Source organism: Polypterus senegalus, chromosome 9 (genome assembly GCF_016835505.1).
Source record: "Polypterus senegalus isolate Bchr_013 chromosome 9, ASM1683550v1, whole genome shotgun sequence".
NCBI classification, from domain to species: Eukaryota; Metazoa; Chordata; class Cladistia; order Polypteriformes; family Polypteridae; genus Polypterus; species Polypterus senegalus.
This window is the reverse complement of record NC_053162.1, coordinates 87999919-88022025: the sequence shown is the minus strand read 5'-3', so window position 1 is coordinate 88022025 and position 22107 is coordinate 87999919. Positions and strand designations below refer to the sequence as shown.

Below are 22107 nucleotides of genomic sequence, written 5' to 3'. Positions count from 1 at the left end.
TGTAGGTTCCTTTGTGTAAGATTCATCCTCCACTATTGTGTTTCGTGCGCGACTATTTGGGGGCGTGGTTTCTTTACTGTAGCGAGGATGTGACGTCACAAAGGGCGGGGATTTCTGGTAACAATAATTACTTTGTTGTAAACTGCGAGTGGTGATTTATCTGATTGGTAACATCTTCAAAGGGACCTGTGTTTCTGAAGAGCAAGTTACATTTTTTGCCTTTCTGCACTGTATTAACTTCAACGCTTGTTTATAACTAGCAGAGGTGAAACGTCTGAGAATGGGACAGATTGAGTGGGCAATGTGGGCCAACGAACAGGCTCTCGCTGCTGGACTTAGTAAGTAAAGATGCATGCAAAGTTTGGGAACTTTTGTTGCACATTTGTGGGGTGCTGATTTCGAAATGAAGTAGGTTATTAAAGCGTTATGCCCATTATATATTTTAATATATCTGATGTAACCAGTGTAGCTAACTTTTTACTGACAACCGCGTGTAATTTGTTTTTTATAGTGTTTGGGCTTTATGAGTATTTCTGTTGCTGAAGATCGTTTTGCAGCTAATTTAATTCCCTGCTGAATACCAGTAAAGTTTCTTTGTACTCTAGTAAAAATAGTAGTCACCATCTGTGCGCTTGGCTTACTAACTTTTCTGACATTTAATTTGTCAGATGGAGAAGATTATGTAATGCGCGATCACGTTCATTCAAATGTGCAAACAACATTTTAATGGTCAACCTTATATCCCCAGATATGTACATTTATTAGGCAACTATGTGATCCTTCTGTATTGCTCAGTGTGCTTACCTTCACACACTTTTAAGCAGTTTGAGCCATTACTTTCTTTTTACGTAAAGAGGACACCCAGCACTCATCTAATTCATTGGTGGGCATCTTTTACTTAAACTGTGATTGTCTTTGATACTCTAGCTGGAGGCAATTTATAAAATATCTATCTATCTATCTATCTATCTATCTATCTATCTATCTATCTATCTATCTATCTATGTAAAGAGAAATGATAAAGGAGGGCTCAGTATTTGACCATCCATTCTTTAATTACTTGGACCTACACAGTTTATAGTAAATAAAGTCCAAAGTTAAGTTTTCGTCACAAGTCATTTTCAAAATAACACAACGGGAGAAAATGAGAAGTTCAACACGCTGCACTGTTTCTTTTCCAAATTATTGTGAAAACAGCAGTTGATTATAATGAGATGGTCAGCAGTAAACTTTGATCGTGACCAGGATCCATTCAATCTCATGCTTATCTGAAACACCCATACAGGACTTAGTGTGAAAGACATAATGAAAAGGGAAATTAATAGAATTAAAAGCGGGGCTTTTGTATTATTACTGTGTGCATCTCTGCTGTCTATTGATGAGTGCCATAATTTATTGCAATGTTTCTAAGGATCAGTTGTGTTGAATTCCATCAGATATCTAGGACATTAAAACTAATAATAGGACACTGCAACCTGAAAAGATAGAAACAAAAAGGGGAAACATTAAGGAATGATTCCAAACAATCTGTGCTATTCTCTTACTAGAAAATCAAAAGTCTCCTAGGCTATGTAGAAAAATCCTAATGGATAATAAACTGATTTACTTGTCAAATGTAATTTTTTTAGTTAGTGTTTTATGCTTATTTTGCTACAATTTTTATAATCAATATGTTTTGAAAAAAATGGCCATCGATTCTCTGAAACTACCTATTCCATTACAGAGTCCTGGGTAGCTGAATATCATTGGGGGGCACAATTACAAGTTCACCCACACTCACATACACTGTCAGTTAAACTTAACTGTGCATCTTGGCAATTTGTGAAGCAAATGGATTGCTTGTGGAAAACCCTACATGGACAAGGGGAAAACCTGACTGGACCATTGCATTGTTGGACTACACCAGGTTCATAGTTTGCTTTTTTCCTGGTAAATGCCTGGTAAACTGTTTTGTCATTGCTTTTTTCATAGTACAAAATGAGAGCAAAGTGACAGCCAGGCTTGAGTCTCAAATCTAATCTAATTCCAGTTGGGAGTTTCCATGGCCTGTCCTCATAAATGTGAATTTCCTTCTTCATTCCAAACATGGGCTAGTAGGTTTATTAGTATTAATAAATTGCACAAGTATGTGCCATTCAAAAGATCTGTGTTTAACTAAGGCTGGCTCCAACTCCTTAAATGGTATTCAGTGAAAAAGAAATACATATGGTATAAAAGAATGTCTGTCATGTCAGTGCTTAGAAGCTGGACTTGATTTCATTCTTATTGAGGATGCTCTCTGCATGATCTTTGAATGCTCTACCTGTGTTCATATTCCCTTTCCACCTTCAGTCTGAAGACATTCTACCATTTGAGCAATGACTCTAGATTAGAGGGGTAGTGTGGATGTACTCTGCATCCTGGGCTGTGCTATTGCATCTGGAACAGACTGTGGCTTCCTTATTCAAGCAAAAAGTGAATGGAAGGTCGGATAATTTAAAAAATAAAAATGAACTTCCAGCTAATGGTTAATAAACAATGCAGACCTTTGGTCTTTTGGATGAAAAATAAATTCATTGTTACTTTTATTAGTTTTCAATGTGTCTGTAAATGGTACAGCATTGCCTAAAAAGGTAATTTTTCACTAATCATTTTCAAAGTGATATATGTCTTGACTGCAGTAAATGAGCTAAAAAAAAACTCATGAGAGGGAAACTCCTCACTCTTGACTTCCTTCTTTCAGTTCTGCTAACAGGAGGCATTGTGGGCGTAGCCGGCCAGTTCAGAGGCTGGGAATTTGCAGCGTATGGAATGTATCCTTTGTCATCCCCTATCAAGTTATTTGAAACTGCCTATGTACTGACTTTGAGTGATTTATTCATTTTCATTTGCAGTGAGAGGATGTGTCATTCACATATCTATTTGGCTTTATCACTTAAAAACGCTTCTTGGCATGGTGCCTGTAGTTTCTATTTTGATTTCTTATTTATGTTTGATCAATCTCTTAATTTAAAAAGTTTTTTTTAAATGTATATACTGTACATTCCATATTCATAGATTTAATTCAGCTGTGACTAATGTATTATTAATATAAAAATACAGAAACTAAAATGAATTTTTATTAATTACATTTTCTGTAGTAGAATTCTAAACTGGCCCTGCATGTTTGTGTATTGATGTTTGCCTGAGTCTGTCCTGCAGTGGATTTACACACTCTTTAGAGGCCATTCCTGCCTTGGTCTTATCTTGAAATAAGCAATATTTATTAATTTCTCTTTTCTAGCTGGTGGCACATCTGCCTATTTTCTCATTAGCTTATTCCTGTTAAGTGTTATAGCATGCTACATGTTATTCAGCCAGCTTCTTGTGCAAGACAGACATCAGTGTTAGACAGGATGGCAACTCATCATAGAGAATTCATTTTATTGTGTAAAATAATATTGTGAAGTAAGAATGTGAACAAAGTGAAATAACACTTGCTGATCTATCAAATTCAGCAAATTGTTTTCATTAATTTAAATGTTATGCTGTTGTAGAGGCTCTACTGCTTACTCACATCTGCAATGGGGTTGAATCTCTGCTTGTATTGCAGATTATTTAATGCATATATAATGCATTAACTATGTTGAGCTGCAATACATATGTAAGTGGGAGTATTAATTTTGAATCTTATCCTTAATTTTGAAACCACCAAACAATCAATTGCTTTTCACTATGGCATTCAATTGTATTGTCAGTTTAAAATAAAATACAAAAGCATATTACATTTTAATTCTTATCCATGGATCACATGTCATTACTAAAAGCAAAGCAGACATATTGCATTTTGCTTGATGGCAGCACTAAATGTATTGCATTTTGATTTAGATCATTCTTTAATTGTGCCAAAACTAAATGCCAGAATGCAGTGGAACACCTCTTTCTCTAACTGTTGACATCCCTTGCCCCAGATTTTGATGCTGATTGGTCATTTGATTACATTTCCTTTCGGCACAATAAGCGTTGTCTGGAATCAAAGTGCAATATACTAAGAGCAGCCACTTCGCTTTTAGATAGAAACATAGATGTATTTTATTTGTATCCAAGGGGAAATTATAATCTTACAGAAAAAGAGAAATATATACTGCTCAAAAATTTAAGGTATGCATTTTAATCAGAGTACAATATCACGTCAGTGAAACTTCTGAGCTATTGATCTGGTCAGTTAAGTAGCAGAGGGGGTTGTTAATCAGTTTCAGCTGATTTGGTGTTAATGAAATTAACAGGTGCACTAGAGGGGCAATAATGAGACCCCCAAACAAAACAGGAATGGTTTAACAGGTGGAGGCCACTGACATTTTTCTCTCCTCATCTTTTCTGATTGTTTTTTCACTAGTTTTGTATTTGGCTATGGTCAGTGTTACTACTGGTAGCACGAGGCGATACCTGGACCCTACAGAGGTTGCACAGATAGTCCAACTTCTCCAGGATGGCACATTAATACGTGTCATTGCCAGAAGGTTTGCTGTGTCTCCCAGTGTGGTCTCAAGGGCATGGAGGAGATTCCAGGAGACAGACAGTTACTCTAGGAGAGCTGGACAGGGCCGTACAAGGTCCTTAACCCATCAGCAGGACCAGTATCTGCTCCTTAGGGCAAGGAGGAACAGGATGAGCAGTGTCGGAGCCCTACAAAATGACCTCCAGCAGGCCACTGGTGTGAATGTCTCTGACCAAACAACCAGAAACAGACTTCATGAGGGTGGCCTGAGGGCCCGACGTCGTCTAGTGGGCCCTGTATTCACTGCCCGGCACCATGGAGCTTGATTGGCATTTGCCATAGAATACCAGAATTGGCAGGTCCACCACTGATACCCTGTGCTTTTCACATATAAAAGCAGGTTCACCCTAAGCATATGTGACAGTTGTAAAGGGTCTGAAGAAGCTGTGGAGAACTTTATGCTGCCTCTAACATCGTTCAGCATGACCGGTTTGGTGGTGGGTCAGTGATGGTCTGGGAAGGCATATCCATGGAGGGACACACAGACCTCTATAGGTAGGTATTAGGTATTGGGATGAAACCGTTGGTCCCATTGTCAGACACTATGCTGGTGCAGTGGATCCTGGGTTCCTCTTGGTGCACAACAATGCCCGGTCTCATGTGGCGAGAGCATGCAGGCAGTTCCTGGAGGTTGAAGGTATTGATACCATTGACTGGCCCCACACTTGACTGACCTAAATCCAATAGAACTCCTCTGGGACATTATGTTTTGGCCCATCTGATGCCGCCAGGTTGCACCTCAGACTGTCCAGGAGCTCAGTGATGCCCTGGTTCAGATCTGGGAGGAGATCCCCCAGGACACCACCCGTCGTCTCATTAGGAGCATGCACCAATGTTGTCAGGCATGTATACAAGAACACAGGGGCCATACAAACTACTAAGTACGATTTTGAGTTGCTGCAATGAAATTTCAGCAAAATGGACTAGACTGCTACATCATTTTTTCACTTTAATTTTCGGGGTGTCTTTGAATTCAGCCCTCTGTAGGTTGATAATTTTCATTTCCATCAAATGATGTGGCCTTTCGTTCCTAACACATTATCCAGTCCATAGCAGTATAGATATCCAGCAGGATTTTTTTGCCATTGAGATCTGATGTGTTTTCAAAGTGTTCCTTTAATTTTTTTTAGCAGTTTATAAATAATAAACAACAACAACCCCTTAAACACACATAAGAACCTCTGGCTTGGATACTGGAGAACTGCTGCAATCAATAACAGGGCTATAGATAGCAATAAGATGATCAGACCTGTCCAGATGTTCATTTGAATAAAGCAGGTCTAGCATGCCATTAGACATTGGTTCAGAATTACTCATCGTTCTCTTGCCAAGTTTAAAAATGAACATTAACAGGATGATGCAACTGTTCCTAGGCAATAATGTGGACAAATTCAGTCAGTTTTTCAAACTCTGGATCACACTTACCGGCTTTGATTATAATGTGCTGTCATCCACTTCATAAGTCCCCAGATCCTCTCTTGCTTTTACTACTCTGTCTGATCATATCAGATGAAAACTGTCCAAGATTAAGTAGCACCTGCAGTATGTTTAAGCTGGTTCTCCGCAATAAAGAAATGCCAGTTATGTTATTTATGTTAGTTATGCTAGTTAGTTAATGACATACAATCTACGAACATGAGTTATAATGCAATACACTTTTGCATTGTGTTTTAAATGCCACTAGTATTGCGTGCCGTAGTGAAAAGCAATCAATTGGTTATGTTTTTAATTATGACATAATAAAACCAAGCAAAAGTTAAGCGTTCCTCTTGTTTATGCATTACATTTCATCATAGTTAGCATATTTGATTGCATTTAGTTTTGGCATGAATAATCTTCCATATGCTTGATCATTCCATCTCAGTTATCAAATGCATGCATTTTCCATCAGCATTGTAGTATCTTCTAATGCTTTATTTTGTGATCATATGGAAGACAGTGAAAAAGAGTGTATAGTGCTTGTGTGAGGGAAACTGGGCTGTTTTTAGCTTGCGGAAAAAATAAAAGATATGATACTGAATATTTTTAGAGTCTTGCTGCTATTTTTTTGGGTTTTCTCTTTATCAATTTCTCTCTTTGTTTGTCTCTCTGTTTCTTGTCTGCTCCTGATTCTTTTTCTGTTTTTAATTGTCTCTAGTACTATTTTAGCTTCCTTTATACGGTGCGTGTCTCACCTTTTATTTAAATGTATTGTTCCAAAAATGTATTTGAGTGAAACATGATAGTAATAGAAGAGATTTAGCACTAGATCAGTGGTGCTTATCAGCCAATAATCACAGTGACAATGGTGGCTTTCAGTGACAGTTGCAAACTCTGTGTGAACTTTAAAAAAAAAGAAAAAAGCTTTTGTTTTGTAGAAGTCAAGTCTGTAAATGGGAGAGCATATTGTTGTCTCATAATGCTTGGCCTGCAGTGAGCTGGCGCCCTGCCTGGGGTTTGCTCCTGCCTTGCGCCCTGTGTTGGCTGGGATTGGCCCCAGCAGACCCCCATGACCCTGTGTTAAGATATAGCAGGTTGGATAATGGATGGATGGATAATGCTTGGTAGTGAGCCTTGAGTGACTGTCAATTAAAATGAGCATTCTGGAGGGAGGGATAACAAGTAGATTACAATAAAATTAATCTTTTGTTTGAGTGCACAAAATCAAAGAAAAAGGTCTTAAAGCAGACTGTTGATAAAAAGAGCACTCAGGCAAAAGTAACAAAATCTCTACAGACAGAAGGCAAATGCAAAAGACAGATTAAATGATGAAAAACCTTGTAGTAGAAGAGAAGAAAAAAGAAGAAAGCACATGAACCTCAGTAAAAGCCTTTTGCAAAGGTCAGTAAGCCATAATAGTAGAGCAAGGAAGGAAGCCCAGTTCCTCCTCTTCTCTCCTTTGCCCTCCCATCATATGATCACTGCTCAAACATTGTTGCCACATAACAGATGAGATAGGAAACTTCCCATGAAATAAACAGCTAAGACTAGAGGCCTCTTATGTATAATCATAGTTATTTTTTTTTCACTTTTTGATCCATATTTTGTTCTTTTTTTACATTTTATGGTTGCAGTATTCATTTTGGATATTGTTTACTTTTGTTTTCAGGTATTTACAAAAGTTTTGAATCTTTTTCTGATGCTAAATAGATTTTCTTGTGCACCACCATTTTGGAAGTCCTGTTTGTTGGATGCACTTCCACTTGCCAGGGGCATACTCCTGGTGGTCGCTGTATCTAATATTATTAAGGCGATGGAGTACAAGGTTGCCTGTGATGACTTTTCCTCATCCAAACTTGTGGATAAATCCAAAGAAATCTCTTCATGGTTGTAGTATATGCTGATTCTTAATGTTATAGACGCTTTTTAGGTTTCAACTTTGATTTTTAGTTTTCCGAGAAGTCTTAACAAATATAGCACTGATCCTCAGTTACAATCTTTTTCACTTCACTAGTTTTCTTGATGTTTCTTCTCCCAGTCACTTCCATTATTCTCAGTTTGTTCCTTTTTGGAAAACCATAACGAGGTCAAGGATGACCTTAACAAAAAGGATGGAGTGGGGCTGAGCCAAAACCTAGTGCTCACAAGTGGTTCACAAACCTTTACTCCAAGATTACCTCTTGTTCCCTGGAACAGTGTATTTTATGAACATTTAATGAAAATTAACAAGTCATCTAGGTAAGTGTGAATGAGTGAGCCTCACTATATTACTGGAATGGGCACTCCATTATTGTTCCATTTTGGAAAAGTGCAACATAATAAAAACTTCACATTTTAAGTTTTTGTACTTCCAAATGATGGTTTTACTTCTTATTACATTAGACATTCCTTGGGCCTGCTGTTGCTGCTTTGTATTGTAACTTTGGCAGTACAAATTGTCCTGCGTGAAATTCTTGGGAGTCTTCCATATTAGAAGATGCTTACAGATGCCTTTATTACATCCTACCTTTGAGTAAAAATCTGTTTTTAACTTATTCTTGAAAGATTTGTGTGGTCTGATCTCCTGTCATAAAAAAATAAATAATAATACATGAGGAAATATTGATAAGACAATAATGACAAGGTCATTTAGGTCATACAGTCTTGTCTAGTCACAGCTAGTGCAACAAGAAGACAACAGTCCTCTGAAAGACATGACTTAGTGCAGCCTTTCCTTTTGGCTGAATGTAAAACCTTAATATCTTTTCTTTATATTCATGGCACTTGCCGGTACTGAAAAAGTTCTGATATCACTTTTCCTAGGTTTTATCTTTCCTTATCTTTATCGAGTCCAGTAGTGTGTTGTTATCCATTCATTCATCTAAATAATTCATTTGTAGGCCTTGTGTTGCATATTAGGCAGGGAGAAACTCTGGATGGGATGCTGCAACTTCATTTCATGCCAAACTCTCACACCAGAACAACTTAAAGTTACTCATGAACTAACTCTTCAAGTGCTTGGACTACTGGAGGAACAATCAGGGTATATATGAGAAGAATGTTCAGACTCCACATAGATGGCGATGGAACTATGCTTCAAAATCAGTCTCCTATTGTGCCACCCAGTGATTTTTAGTTACCTTTAGCTTGCAATTCCTAATTCACACATTGTAATGTTTCACAGTCATCTGTTTGTGAGAAGGTGAGCTGATGCAACCTCACCTGAAAACCACAGGTTGGAGACAATCTGAGGTGAAATATTTAGTGTTCAAAACCAAACAATAGCCTTTTGCCTGGCAAAAGTCCCATATTCATGTGACACATACCAGGAAGGAAAATATTCTCTGAAAACTTGTCTACTGACTGGAAAACAATAATATGTTAGTTATTTTACAAAGGATACAATTGACAGAGAATACGGAATTGTCTGTGTCCTTCGCTGGATTGAGATGAAGATTTTTTGGGTTACATTTTTAGTGTCCAGGAAATGCAGCCGCCAAAATGATTTATGTCCAGGTGGCTTTTCAATGGGTACCTTTTCATTAACTTTTTCCATTACCAAGCTGTATAGGAATGGATTGCACGTCACAGGCGGTTCAGAGCAGCTTCGCTCTTAATGCTAACAATAGTAGACAGTCAAGTATCTTGTCATGAGTACTTTAAAGGCAATAAGACAATAACTTAATTTGATTTAGTTTTGCATTTATAACTGTTGAAAAGTGCTTTCAGAGAGAATCGCTTTACAGTACTTGGCATGTGCTTAGTCATATAAGGATGAGCATGATGCAGGAAATCTGGCCTTTACACTTGATATGCAGAAGTGGGCAGCCAGCTAACTGCCATGCTGTTCAGAAGCGTATCACTGGTGAGTGGATGGATAAGAAACACAAATCAGATTGCGCAGTAACCCTACCATTGCAAAATGTTCGTGTAATACTTCAACATGGACTAAATATTGCATACAGAGAACATTGTAACATTTAATATCCTTTCAATTATTTCTTCTTCGCGGTTTATCCAGTTCAGGAGTCATGGGAAGCCAGGAGCACTGTACAAAACAACTCTCTAAACAGTAAATCTAAGGGCAACATTTACACATACAGTGCCTTGTGAAAGTATTCAGACCCCTTCGCTTTTTACATATTTTTTTATATTGTAGCCTTATGCTAAATCATGCAAATTCATGTTTTCCCCTCATCAAGCAAAAACGAAATTTCAGACTTTTTTGCAAATTTATTAAAAATAAAAAACTGAAATATCATGTTGATGCAAGTATTTAGACCACAGGTGTCAAACTCCAGGCCTGGAGGGCCGCAGTGGGTGCAGGTTTTCTTTCTAACCCTTTTCCTAATCAGTGTCCAGTTTTCACTGCTAATTAACTTCTTTTCCCTCTATTTTAATACCCCTGTTTTTAAGAATTAAGTCTTAAGTATTAAATGACAGCCAAACAGAAATTAGACATGAAACGAGCCAACAGATGACCAGCTAAATTGGGGCTTCAGACTCCAACCGGTTCCTTAATGAGAAGCTGATTCTTGCTGTTAATTAAACTCATTATTCAATTCCATGGCTTGTTGCTGCTCTCTTTTTGCCACAGCAGACATTTCCAAAACTGTTGATATTCTGTTTTTTTCTAAGAACTCCTAAAATGTTTTGGTAACCTGAGGAATCAACCTTACTGAGACCTTCATCTTTATTTTCAGATTTTGTTCGATGGGTACAGGTGAGCTGGTCATGTCCTGCTTATTTTATGTCTCATTACTGTCCGGCTGCTAATTAAGGAAAAAACAACTAAGGGGCCAGAGTCAAGTTAATTAAAACTAAAGCTAAAGAAGTTAATTAACATCAAAAACTGATCACTAATTAAGAGGATGGTTAGAATGAAAACCTGCAGCCACTGCGGCCCTCCAGGACTGGAGTTCGACACCCCTGATTTAGACCCTTTACTCAGTACAGCAATAGTTATGGCATGGAGTCTTTCTAAATATGAAGCAACAAGCTTCACATTTCTAGATCTGGGGATATTCTGCCATTCTTCTCTGCAAGCCAACACAACCAACTCAATCTCGCCTCTTTGTCAGCCAACCGTTCAAGTTGAGTTGACCCTCTAATGTTCTCCTTTCTAATCCTGTCCATCCTCGTCACACCCATTGTAATATCTTATCACCTTTGACTCTGCTACCTCCAGCTCTGTCTCCTGCTTTCTGGTTGGTGCCACCGTCTCCAACCCATATAACATAGCTGGTCTCACTACCGTCCTGTAGAACTTCCCTTTTACTCTTGCTGATAACCGTCTGTCACAAATTACTCCTGTCACTCTTCTCCACCCATTCCACTCTGCCTGCACTCTCTTTTTCAGCTCTCTTCCACAATCCCCATTACTCGATACTGTTGATCCAAGTATTTAAACTCCCCCTTCGCCGCTCAACTCCCAGCATCCTCACCATCCCTCCACCCTGATTAGTCTCCCAGTCCCTGCTTCTGAAAAACAATCCCACAGCATGATGCTGCCACCACTATATTTCACTGTTGGACTGGTATTGCACTAGTGATGAGTGATGCCCTGGTTCCTCCAGACATGACACTTAGAATTGAAGGCCAAACAGTTCAATCTGGGTTTGATCGGACCAGAAAATCTTGTTTCTCATAGTCTGAGAGTCCTTTAGGTGCCTTTTAGTGCCAAGTAGGCATTCATATGTCATGTGGCCATACTAGCATAAAGCCCAAGTTAGTGGAGTGGTGCAGTGTTGGTTGTACTTCTGGAAGTTTCACACATCCCCACACAGGTTCCATGGAGCTCAGCCAGAGTGACAATGAAGTTCTTGGTCACTTGTCTTACAATGGCTCTTTTTTCCCCAACTTGTTCAGCTTGGCTGGGCAGTCAACTCTAGGATGAGTCCTGGTTGTTCCAGACGTATTCCATTTATGAATTATGGAGGCCACTGTGCTCTTGGGAACCTTCAGTGTTGCTGAAGATTTTTGCTGACTTTGAGTCCTGTAGGCAATTCCTTTTACCTCATGGCTTGGTTTTTCCTCTAACACACATATTTTCAATTGTAGGACCTTGTATAGACAGCTCTGTGTCTTTCCTAATCAGTCCTACCAATTCACCTGACCACAGGTTGACTCCAAATAAAATGCAGAAACGTTTCAGTGATGATCAACACAATGGGATATACCTGAGTCAAGTATCATAGCAAAAGGTCTGAATACTTGTGTCAATGGGATATTTCAGTTTTTTATTTGTAATAATTTTGAGAAAAAATCAAGAATCCTATTTTTGCTTTGTCATTCGTGGGTATTGAGTGTTGTTTGATGAGGGAAAAATGAATTTAAATGATTTTAGCATAAGGCTACAACATAAGAAAATTTGAAAAATGTCAAGGGGTCAGATTATTTTCTGATGGCACTGTACATCTACATTTATGGATACAGAGCCATTTTAGTTCCCTTTCATTGTAAAACACAGTTTTGAGATATGAAATCAAAACCTAAGGATTAAAAGACAGAGACGTGGAGAAAATGTGCAAACTCCTCACATACCAATTTATGAATTTAGGACTGTAAAGCTGTGAAGCCTACGGTGTTGGCTGGGATTGGCGCCAGCAGACCCCCATGACCTTGTAGTTAGGATATAGCGGGTTGGATAATGGATGGATGGAAGCTGTGAGGCAGAATAATGCTTCCTGATATTTAATATGTTAAAAGTGGCATTAACTCTGAATTCAATGGGCAGTTCTTTAGAGAAGCACCTTCCTCATCATTTCCTGTCATTACATAACAAAAATGTTCCTCCACAAGCTAGAAATTCAAGTCCAGGCCAATGCCAGTCTGCCAGGCTAAGGTGGCTGAGTTCTTTGACACACTGTAATGTAAACTTGAAATCCAAAGCAACTGAACATTTTTTTTATCAGGAGGAAGTTAGGATAGAGGAAATTATATGCCCTTTGATTAACTACATTATTATGACCAAGCCCATTCATGTTTTTCTTAACTTTGTGTTTCAGTCAGAAGTAAGTTTGAAATTGTATGCTTGTTTTGATATGATTCCTGATTGCTAAGCTGCTGTGAATTAAGGTCTCTTTACTCTTTTTCTTTAGTTGGTAAATGCATTTCAAATGAGGAATCAGAAATAAGCATTTAATAGGAATTGATTTAATTCCAAAATATAAGTGTGTAGTATGGTTGTATGGCTGGAGGGATGATAGTCTTCAGCTAAGAGATAAAAAATTGAAAAATGCCTGTTCTTTATCAAAACTGTTTTTGTTATGTGCTGTGATGGAATTGTTGTGGATTGTGTTTTGTAATGTGCAAAAAAAACAAGAAGTTATAATAATGTAGTTACACTAATCATGCTAATGGAGAGAGGCAAAGTGTTGCATGTTGATTAGCATATGTAAGTAAGAATTCTGCTAAACTCTTCTCGGTATGGCACTTCTGCTTGTTAAGAGAATCCCATCTGGGATACATACTGCCCCACAGTTCCCACTGCCATTTCTGGTATAATGACAAAAGAGGTGAAACTCTGAAAGAGCATAAGGAGTTTGATATCCACTCCATTTATGAATGTGTGAATATATACATTTTATTATATATAATACATGTTATAATGACCTTCATGACTCTCAAGGACACTGTACATGAATAACTTAAAATAAAACCATAGACTAAAACCAATATATATTATGTACTATATGTGTGTTTGTGTGTGTATGTATGCGTATACTGTATATATATATATATATATATATATATATATATATATATATATATATATATATATATATATATATATATATATATATATATATAGCAACTCAAAATTGCACTCAGTAGTTTTTATGGCCCCCATGTGCTTGTAAGCATGCCTGACAACATCGAGGCATGCTCCTAATGAGACGACAGATGGCGTCCTGGGGGATCTCCTCCCATATCTGGACCAGGGCATCACTGAGCTCCTGGACAGTCTGAGGTGCAACCTTGCCGCGTCAGATGAACTGAAACATAATGTCCCAGAGGTGTTCTGTTGGATTTAGGTGAAGCGAGTGTGGGGGCCAGTCAATGGTATCAATTCCTTCATCCTACAGGAACTACCTGCATACTCTCACCATATGAGGCCAGGCATTGTCGCACACCAGGAGGAACCCAGGACCCACTGCACCAGCATAGGGTCTGACAATGGGTCCAAGAATTTCATCCCGATACTTAATGGCAGTCAAGGTGCCATTGTCTAGCCTGTAGAGGTCTGTGTGTCTGCTCTCATCTGTGAAAAACACAGGGCGCCAGTGGTGAACCAGCCAATTCTGATATATATATATATATGTGTGTGCTAAATATTGTATATATTATATATTTTCTGCATAAGAGGTTTATATATTATTAATGGGAGAGCTCTACAGAAACTGAATGAAAGGTTTGTGTAAGTAACTTCAGTCATGTGGGTAGAAAAAAATAAATGAATTACAAAATAAACATTATTACCGTGTTTAAAAGTAAAATGTTAGGAAGTGGATTACATAACCTCAATTAATTATATAAACTCAATTCTCAACGTGTGTTCTATTAATCAAGTATATCAGGTATTTTTCACAACGTTACTATATGCCACAAAATACATTTAAATTCTGTATATGCATTCATGTTGGATGTTTGCTTTATGCTATATCTGAAATTCTGAGAAGCTACAATGGCTTCAAATGTTTGTTGAAACTAGTCTGTTAATGGTCTTAATGTGAGGCTAATCTTGCCTTTAAATTAAGTTTGGTCTTAAGTTACATTTTTATTTCTATATTAAAAACAAAAAAAAAATCTGGAATACTATGTACATTCCTGAAAGAAATCTCCAGTTCCAGAGAAGCAAAGACATAAAATTAAATGCTCACTGACGTAGGCATTTACTTATATGGGTGCATGATATGTGTAATTTAGAGCCAATTTAGAAAATGGTTACATCAAAAATTTTGTGGTTGCTGCTGGTCTCTGTTTTTGCAATGAATATTTAAATTACTTTTCTTTATTCATTAAACTTTACTTTTGAGGCTCCTTAATTTTTTAAACTCCAGTGCTGCAGGTGCATTTGTATGTCTACTTGAGTATCCAAGGGGAAAGAGGAAGAATAAGGCAACTGGTACAGAAAGAATGTAAGTAATCTCTGTATCAGTTATATCTAATATATTCTTGTTGTTCTTTATATTTCCTCGCCTAGGATTTATTCAAAATGCAGATGTTCACTGCCTTAGTTCAATAGAAATAAGTAAGCAGTTGTACTGGTAAAACCCTCCTCTGGGATGCCAGAGGATATGCAACCCTTCTTAGACTAAGGTTATATGACCTTTTATCCTAGAGCTGAGTAATACTTGTTTTGGATGACCTTGGTGGCTGTGGGATTTTGTTCCAATCAATAATTGAGGTATCAATATCAAAATAAATTATTTTATTAAACATTTTGCATCGCATATGAAACAGATATGTACGGAAGCCCACCCTTAAGACTTAAGATAGAATTAAACCGTTTTGATTAAGTCAGGGTGATTCGCAGACTGGTCTGACTTAGTCACTGGTAATATAAAACTGCATGACTGTCTGTCATGGGAGTGAAAAACATGAGAATAAATGGGTTTATGTCCAAAAAATTAAGACAGTAAACTTCTTTCAAAAACTGTGGGAGAAACAAAAGCCTGCACTATTGGTAATTTCTGAGACTGCAAACTAGGAACTGAGGAAAACAGTCTAATCAAATTAAAAAGTTAAATTAGCAGCACTGATTGACCTTGAATGAAGTAAGCTGTTTGAAAAAATGATAGATATCCCTGTATTGGCTGGGATTGGCTCCAGCAGACCTCCGTGACCCTGTAGTTAGGATATAGCGGACTGGATAATGGATGGATGGATGGATGGAGTTCTCACTACTGCTGTGAAGTGATGGCAAGGCTGCTGTCAAAAAAATGCAAACACCTGACAAAGAGCTGCATTTTTCACTCGTAATTTGATGTCCATCAGGCATTCCAAGTAAAGGTTAGGTTGAACAGTTAATTTAATCTTCAAGCTACTGAATTAGGCCTTGACATACAGTACAAGAAATGCAAAGAAACCCAGTAGCTCATCATAACTGAAATCAGAGCCCATACTGTAATTTGGTTTTAGTGAGTGCTGCTAGCTCAGTCACTGTGCACATCTGTTAGTGTTAGTCACAAATATATTAAATGTGCCATCACTTGTGAACAGCCTGAAATTCTGTAAATAGTCATATGTATCTGATATATCTGCCAGTGAATGGCAGCTTTAAAAGTTGCCCAACACTCTTGTGATACCACACATTTTCCAAAATAACATTGTAGTGTACTTTTTGAGCTAAACTATTTTCATATGCTTCACTATCATCAGAACTAGAAGTTGTCTTGCTGTCCTTAGTCATTTTTAAACAACTGTTACTATTATCACACAATAAATTGCTTTCTTCTTTTGCTTTATGTTCCAACAGTTTGTACTTAGCTCGTCCTCCTGCTGCAAACACATCAGTGTCTGTTTATGGGAGATGAGTAAATTCAGGGATGAAGGATTCATGTGACTAGCATTAGTCAAGTTATTCTTAGTAATAGTGGTTAAAGAAGACTTGATTGGCTGGTCTAGTGGCCAGTTGTGATTAATTTTAGGACCCCAGTAGCCCACTGGTTCTTGGCTATTAGACCAGGATAACCTGTGCACCACCATGGTAGTGACTATCATATATGTAAATATACAAGTAACTAACCTCCACTAATCTAGTGTTCGGTCATTTATAAGTGGTCTGCTCATGTGATGTGTTAACAGCATTGAAATGAAAGTGTCTTTTAATCCTTTACTTTTGTATTTTGTATCAACTATTCATTTCCATTCAAATCATTAACACTGAACTATTTGGTGTACTGTACTGGGTAGGATAGGCAGAAGGCTTCTCAAACAAGATGATGCATTGACTCTTGACTTTGACATTGATTAACAGAAATAGGCAGTGGGGGGCTGATGTTTAAAATTATAAAAATTAAAATAACAATAGAACAGCTGTCATTCTCTTTTTTTTGTTTTAGGGGACAGAGGTGCCTCACAATTTGTGTTAAAGCTTTTGGACCCCTGACAAGGAACTATTATGTTCGAGCCTTTCTGCATGCTGCGTAAGTCTTGAAATTCCTCAACAAATTCATGATTCACGTTACTGTCCACATTTGTGATTATTATTTTTACTTAACTGTATTACCAGCAATATTTAAAGGAGGTTTAACTGCATATCCAAAACAAGTTTATACCATACACAACATTTGACTTTACATACTGTAAGTGATGATCACTGGATTACAGAATGGAAGGATAAAAGTAGAAGTTGCATAACAAATGTTTAGAAATTATCACAAGGCTGAAAGAAAAAAATAGCATGCAAGCCTTTTCTAGTATCTAACTTTAATATGTTAAATATATATGGCAGTGTAGAATTGGGGTAAATTTACATTAGCAAAATAGTTAGGTTTTCTGCTTGTCACGTATTAACTCTCCCATATTTAAGAGGATATCTATGATTATTCTCCAAATATGTTGGCCTATTTACTATGGCTTGTTGGAAATTAAGGAGAACTGTATATTTTATTTAGTTTTAATTTGGGTGTTATTATGAAGACTGTGAGTCAGTGTTTTCTGTTCATTCATCCATGTTCTACAAAGTACATCAAGTCAAGTCAAGTGGCTTTAAGCTCGCCTAATTCAAAATTAGGGCTGTGGGACACAGACGCCTATCCCCACAACACTGGCCACCAGCTCTTGAAGGGGTGCTTGTTTTTTTAAGAGCGTGATCACATAATGTAGGCCACTTCAGAATCATCAGATTATTTTGTTTGATTTTATTGCTTATAATTTTTTGGATTTTATTGTTCATGAGTAGCACAGTGGTTACTACTGCTGCTTCATGGATCCAACACCTCTGTTGTTGCTGTTGTCTGTGTGGAGTTTTCATATTCTTCTATGTCTGTCTGTTTTTTTTCTTTTTCTCAGCATACTTCAGTTTTCCTCCTGTGTCTCTAAGATGTTTATGTTTGGCTCAATGGTTATTCTAAATTTGCTCCAGTATGAGAGTGTGGTTTTGTGCAGAGGTGGGCTGTACCTTGTGCCTGATGTCCCTGCTACCCTTGATTTGACTAAGGACTTTGTCACATTACTTGACTTTCTTAGCTTATTTCAGTTGTAGCCCATTTACATAATCACAGGAGCCCATGATTGCCTAAAGTTACGTACTCTGTGACTCGCTTCAACTAATCTCACTCCGATAAAATCAAACAGGTTTGATTTTGTCTATAGAATTTGGAGAAGCTCTGTGTGCATGAGAGCTGACAACTAATGAATGTTTATCTGGAAGTTTAACTGATATAATGCAGTGACGAGGAATAAGGAACTTGGGTGATTTGGACCTCACAAACAGAAGAGAAGCTCATCTGTCTGATATCTTGTAGTAAGACAGAATGGAAAAATAAAATAAAAAAAAATGGCAGAGTCAGTGGCTGAACCAGTTAAATCTCCAAATAACACCAGCTCCATCAGGCAGCATGCTATTGACTGTCAGAAAAATGGGAGAGCATGACCGTGCTGAAAGGTTGGCACTCAGTCGGTAAATGTGACATGGGCAGCGATTTGTTTTAGTCTTTAAAACTGACGTGTGCCAGTAACAAGATCAGTAACTGCAGTCTGCAAATCTGACATTCACAAGACTAGAAGTTGCACAATGTGACATTGGCTTAATTGGTTTTGAGAAAGTGAGATTACTTGTTTATGAAAATATGTGTTTTTTGCTCAGTACTTGAATGACTTTGAGTCACAAGGGGAAATCCATGTTTATTTTTATATTACATCTGTTCTAAATGTCCTAATACAGACCACAGTTTTCTTTCAAAACACTAAAATGACTTTTGTTTTATGTTAGGCTGGCAGTGCCTGGAGGATTTATTTTGGCTACAGTTCTTGGCTGTGTTTGTCTTGGCATTGCCAGTCTTATCTATTTGCTGGTGAGTGAACATTTTATGGATTTTCTAAATCTACAGTGTTTTAAAGTATTATTGAATATGGTTTGTTGTAATATTTCCTTGCTAGCTGTGCTACTTTTCTAAGATGAATTGAAATATAAGTGGTGTGACGGATGGCCGGGGCCTATGCCTGGCTAGGATGCCCCTTCATCACATCTGCCAGGGGGACAAGGGTGGGAAGCCCAGTATCTTCCCCTGGATGCTAGATGGCAGCCTTCCTGGTTGCAGCGGTGCCTCAGACTCCCCCAGGGCTTCATGGGGGTTGGAGTTCTGTGCAACACTGTGGGATTCCACAGGCGCCGCCAGGGGGTGCTGCAGCAGGAGCTGCTGGCCCCTTTTGGGCACTGGTTTCACCTTACCCGGAAGTGCAGCTGGATGTTGCCAATCAAGAACCTGGAGCACCTCTGGGTACCCAATAAAAGGGAGCCAGCGACCACCACTTGGCGGCCAGAGTCGGGAGGAGGAGGACAAAGCTTGCTGAGGAGAAGTGGTAGTGGGAGAAGAAGGTGATTGGTGTACTGTACTGTGCTTGGGACTGTGTTGTGGCTGGAGGGATTACGGGGAAGACGTACACTCCAGCTGAAGAAACATAGTTTATTGGTTTTACACGTGCCTCTGTGTCGGGTCGGGCGCAATATAATGCCTTTTTCTTACAGTGGTCACAGTTAAAGTTTGCAGCAGTGCACCATCTATTGGAATGTATTTGTGATGCAGTCATAAATTGGATTGCATTTGTCATTCCAACAGATGGTGCATCACAAATATTTGTAGTAATAAAATGCATTACTACAAATGTTTGTGGCGTGCCATGTGATGGAATGGCAAATACAATGCATATTTCTTTGTTATATGCCATTTTGTATGGGATTCATAAAAGCAGTGTTAATGTTTGCGATGCACCATCTGCTAGAATGACAGAGACACAACAACCGTACTAACACACAGATAGACAGTTATCCTTTTATTAAGGTGGAGTTTACGTTTGGTCATTGAATTGGCCTCTAACCTATAGAATTCAAGATTTTGTGGCACATGTACATCCATAATAAATTGATTACTAGAATCATATCTGAAAAAAATTTTTTTTTTGTCTTCTGCAATGTATGGCAAGGCAGGGAAGATCAGAATTTTGAGGTAAGGTAGTTATACTCACTAATTATGGCGACAGAGAGTGGCAATGTGTTGCAGTACTTGCAAGTAAGAATTTCACTGTGCTTTGTACATGCAATGATAATAAGACATAACCCTTTAAATATAAACCATAATATTTATAAAACATTTTTACACTAAAGTCATATGCAAATGTCTACAGTTATAAAAGCAACTCACAAATTTGTGCAACCTCTTAATACAGACGTTGCTTACACACTTTAGATACCAACTGTGTGCAGGAGAGGGCTAAAGTAAGAAAACTAGCAGTGAACTCCATAACCCTCAACTGCAGGGGCACATAATAGCCTGCTGACTGAGGTCACTGACCCTGACTGTGCTTCACTTTTTGTCATACTGATTAGAAACTGTAGTGGTTCAGAATGTTGTTCATCCTGAGTGGAGCTACCTAAACCTGAGAATACTTGATTGTTATTTGAAACAAATAGGTTTGCTGGGAAATCACTTCTCCTGACAGGTTTTCCAGAACTAGGCTTATCTAAGTTTTGTCTTGGTGATTTGCTCATTTAACTCACATCAAAATGGCACAATTAATTACCTGGGTGCTGACTGTTAAACTGAAAATTTTCTGTGGCGTGATACTATATAGTTTTACCTGAATAACATTTAAACAGGCAACGGACAAAGACATTATCTAGTTTAAGACTGGGATTTCTAACACATTGAAAATGTCTAAAACAGTTTCTTTTTGTTTTGCAATATAACTTTCAGGCGGCGATTCGGGGAGAACAGTGGGAGCCTATTCTGCCTCGACCAGAGAGTAAGTCTCGTCCTGGAGAGAGCATCAGAGAACCTCCTACTAACCCCCCACCGCGTCCTCCAGCAGAACACCGCAGGAAGCGCCCAGAGAGCTCCATAGAGGATGCGGCATATGTCAACACCATACCTGTCTCAGCCAACTCTTTTTAAAAGAGAGCTATTAGAAGAACATGGACTGAGGGTTTTTCTGTAAAACCGCTTCTCTACAGTATGACAATGTACCAAAACTCAGAGGCGACCAAATGAACACTTCCTATTCTGAATGAATCTGTTTTTAATTTTACAAGTTGAATAATCTTCTGTTGTGTTTCGTTTGTAGGAGAATTTATTTTCAATCAAGTTCCTGTGTAATTCATATAATGTATTTGGATCCATCACACAGGCATTAGTATTAGAAATCAGGAATTATGTACAGTATTAGCAGTATTGAGTAAAACAGGCAGTGCTCGCTTTGTCAAGTAACCCAGAAGGCTACACAGTGGAAGGGAACTGAAACAAGCTGCTTGCTCTAATGCACTTTACGCTTATACTATTTTACTAAACAACAGATGGTACTGTGTGAAACCAAGTTGCCTGTATATTTATACACATTTTTGTAAGCATTTTTAAAAGTATTTTGTTATTGAACATGTACTGCATTTCATAATCTACATAAACATTATTGATTGCTGTTATTAAGCTGTGCTATGAATATATATGCCAGACACAACAGGTTTTTCCCAGAATATAAATTTAAATGCAGTAATTTTGAAAGATCATATTTAATATCTATACAAAAATATGTTTTACCCTTACAAGTTGACTTATAGTCGTTTGGATGGAATGGCAATGCTACATGTTTAAAATAACACACAGGAAGTGCATATTTATTAAAGATAATATTCACAATGGAGGGATAATCACAAGAAGACGTGAAAAGTGTACCTAGATGGGCCTACCTAAATAATTTGAATCCCTTTTTATGGGGTGAGGTGGCTTGTCCCCTTGCCCGTCAATCCAATGACAAACCCAACCCTCCACTTACTTCTACTGTCTTTCTCCCCCAAGACTAGGGCTGCACACATCCTTTCTTTTGCTCCGCAATACGTCTTCTAAAAAAGACATGGTAGCTTTCCTTGTCTTGTGTGATAAATATTAGACATTGTTTCTGCAATTTACTTAAGACCTACAGTTGGTCAAATTTTGTCACCCACCTTCCCCAAGTATTCATGGAGTACACATCAT

The 22107-nt window shown here is 38.0% G+C and overlaps 1 protein-coding gene across 1 annotated transcript; it reads left to right on the top strand.

Annotated features, from left to right (window-relative positions):
- The first annotated feature begins 117 nt into the window (after window positions 1-117).
- On the top strand, window positions 118-21557 carry LOC120535512 (cytochrome b-245 light chain). The gene is made up of 6 exons (XM_039763410.1): window positions 118-338; window positions 2723-2792; window positions 14977-15054; window positions 16981-17064; window positions 18855-18936; window positions 20836-21557. The coding sequence occupies exons 1-6, from the start codon at window positions 281-283 to the stop codon at window positions 21031-21033; spliced, it is 570 nt and encodes a 189-aa protein (XP_039619344.1). The 5' UTR covers window positions 118-280; the 3' UTR covers window positions 21034-21557.
- Window positions 21558-22107: the final 550 nt, after the last annotated feature.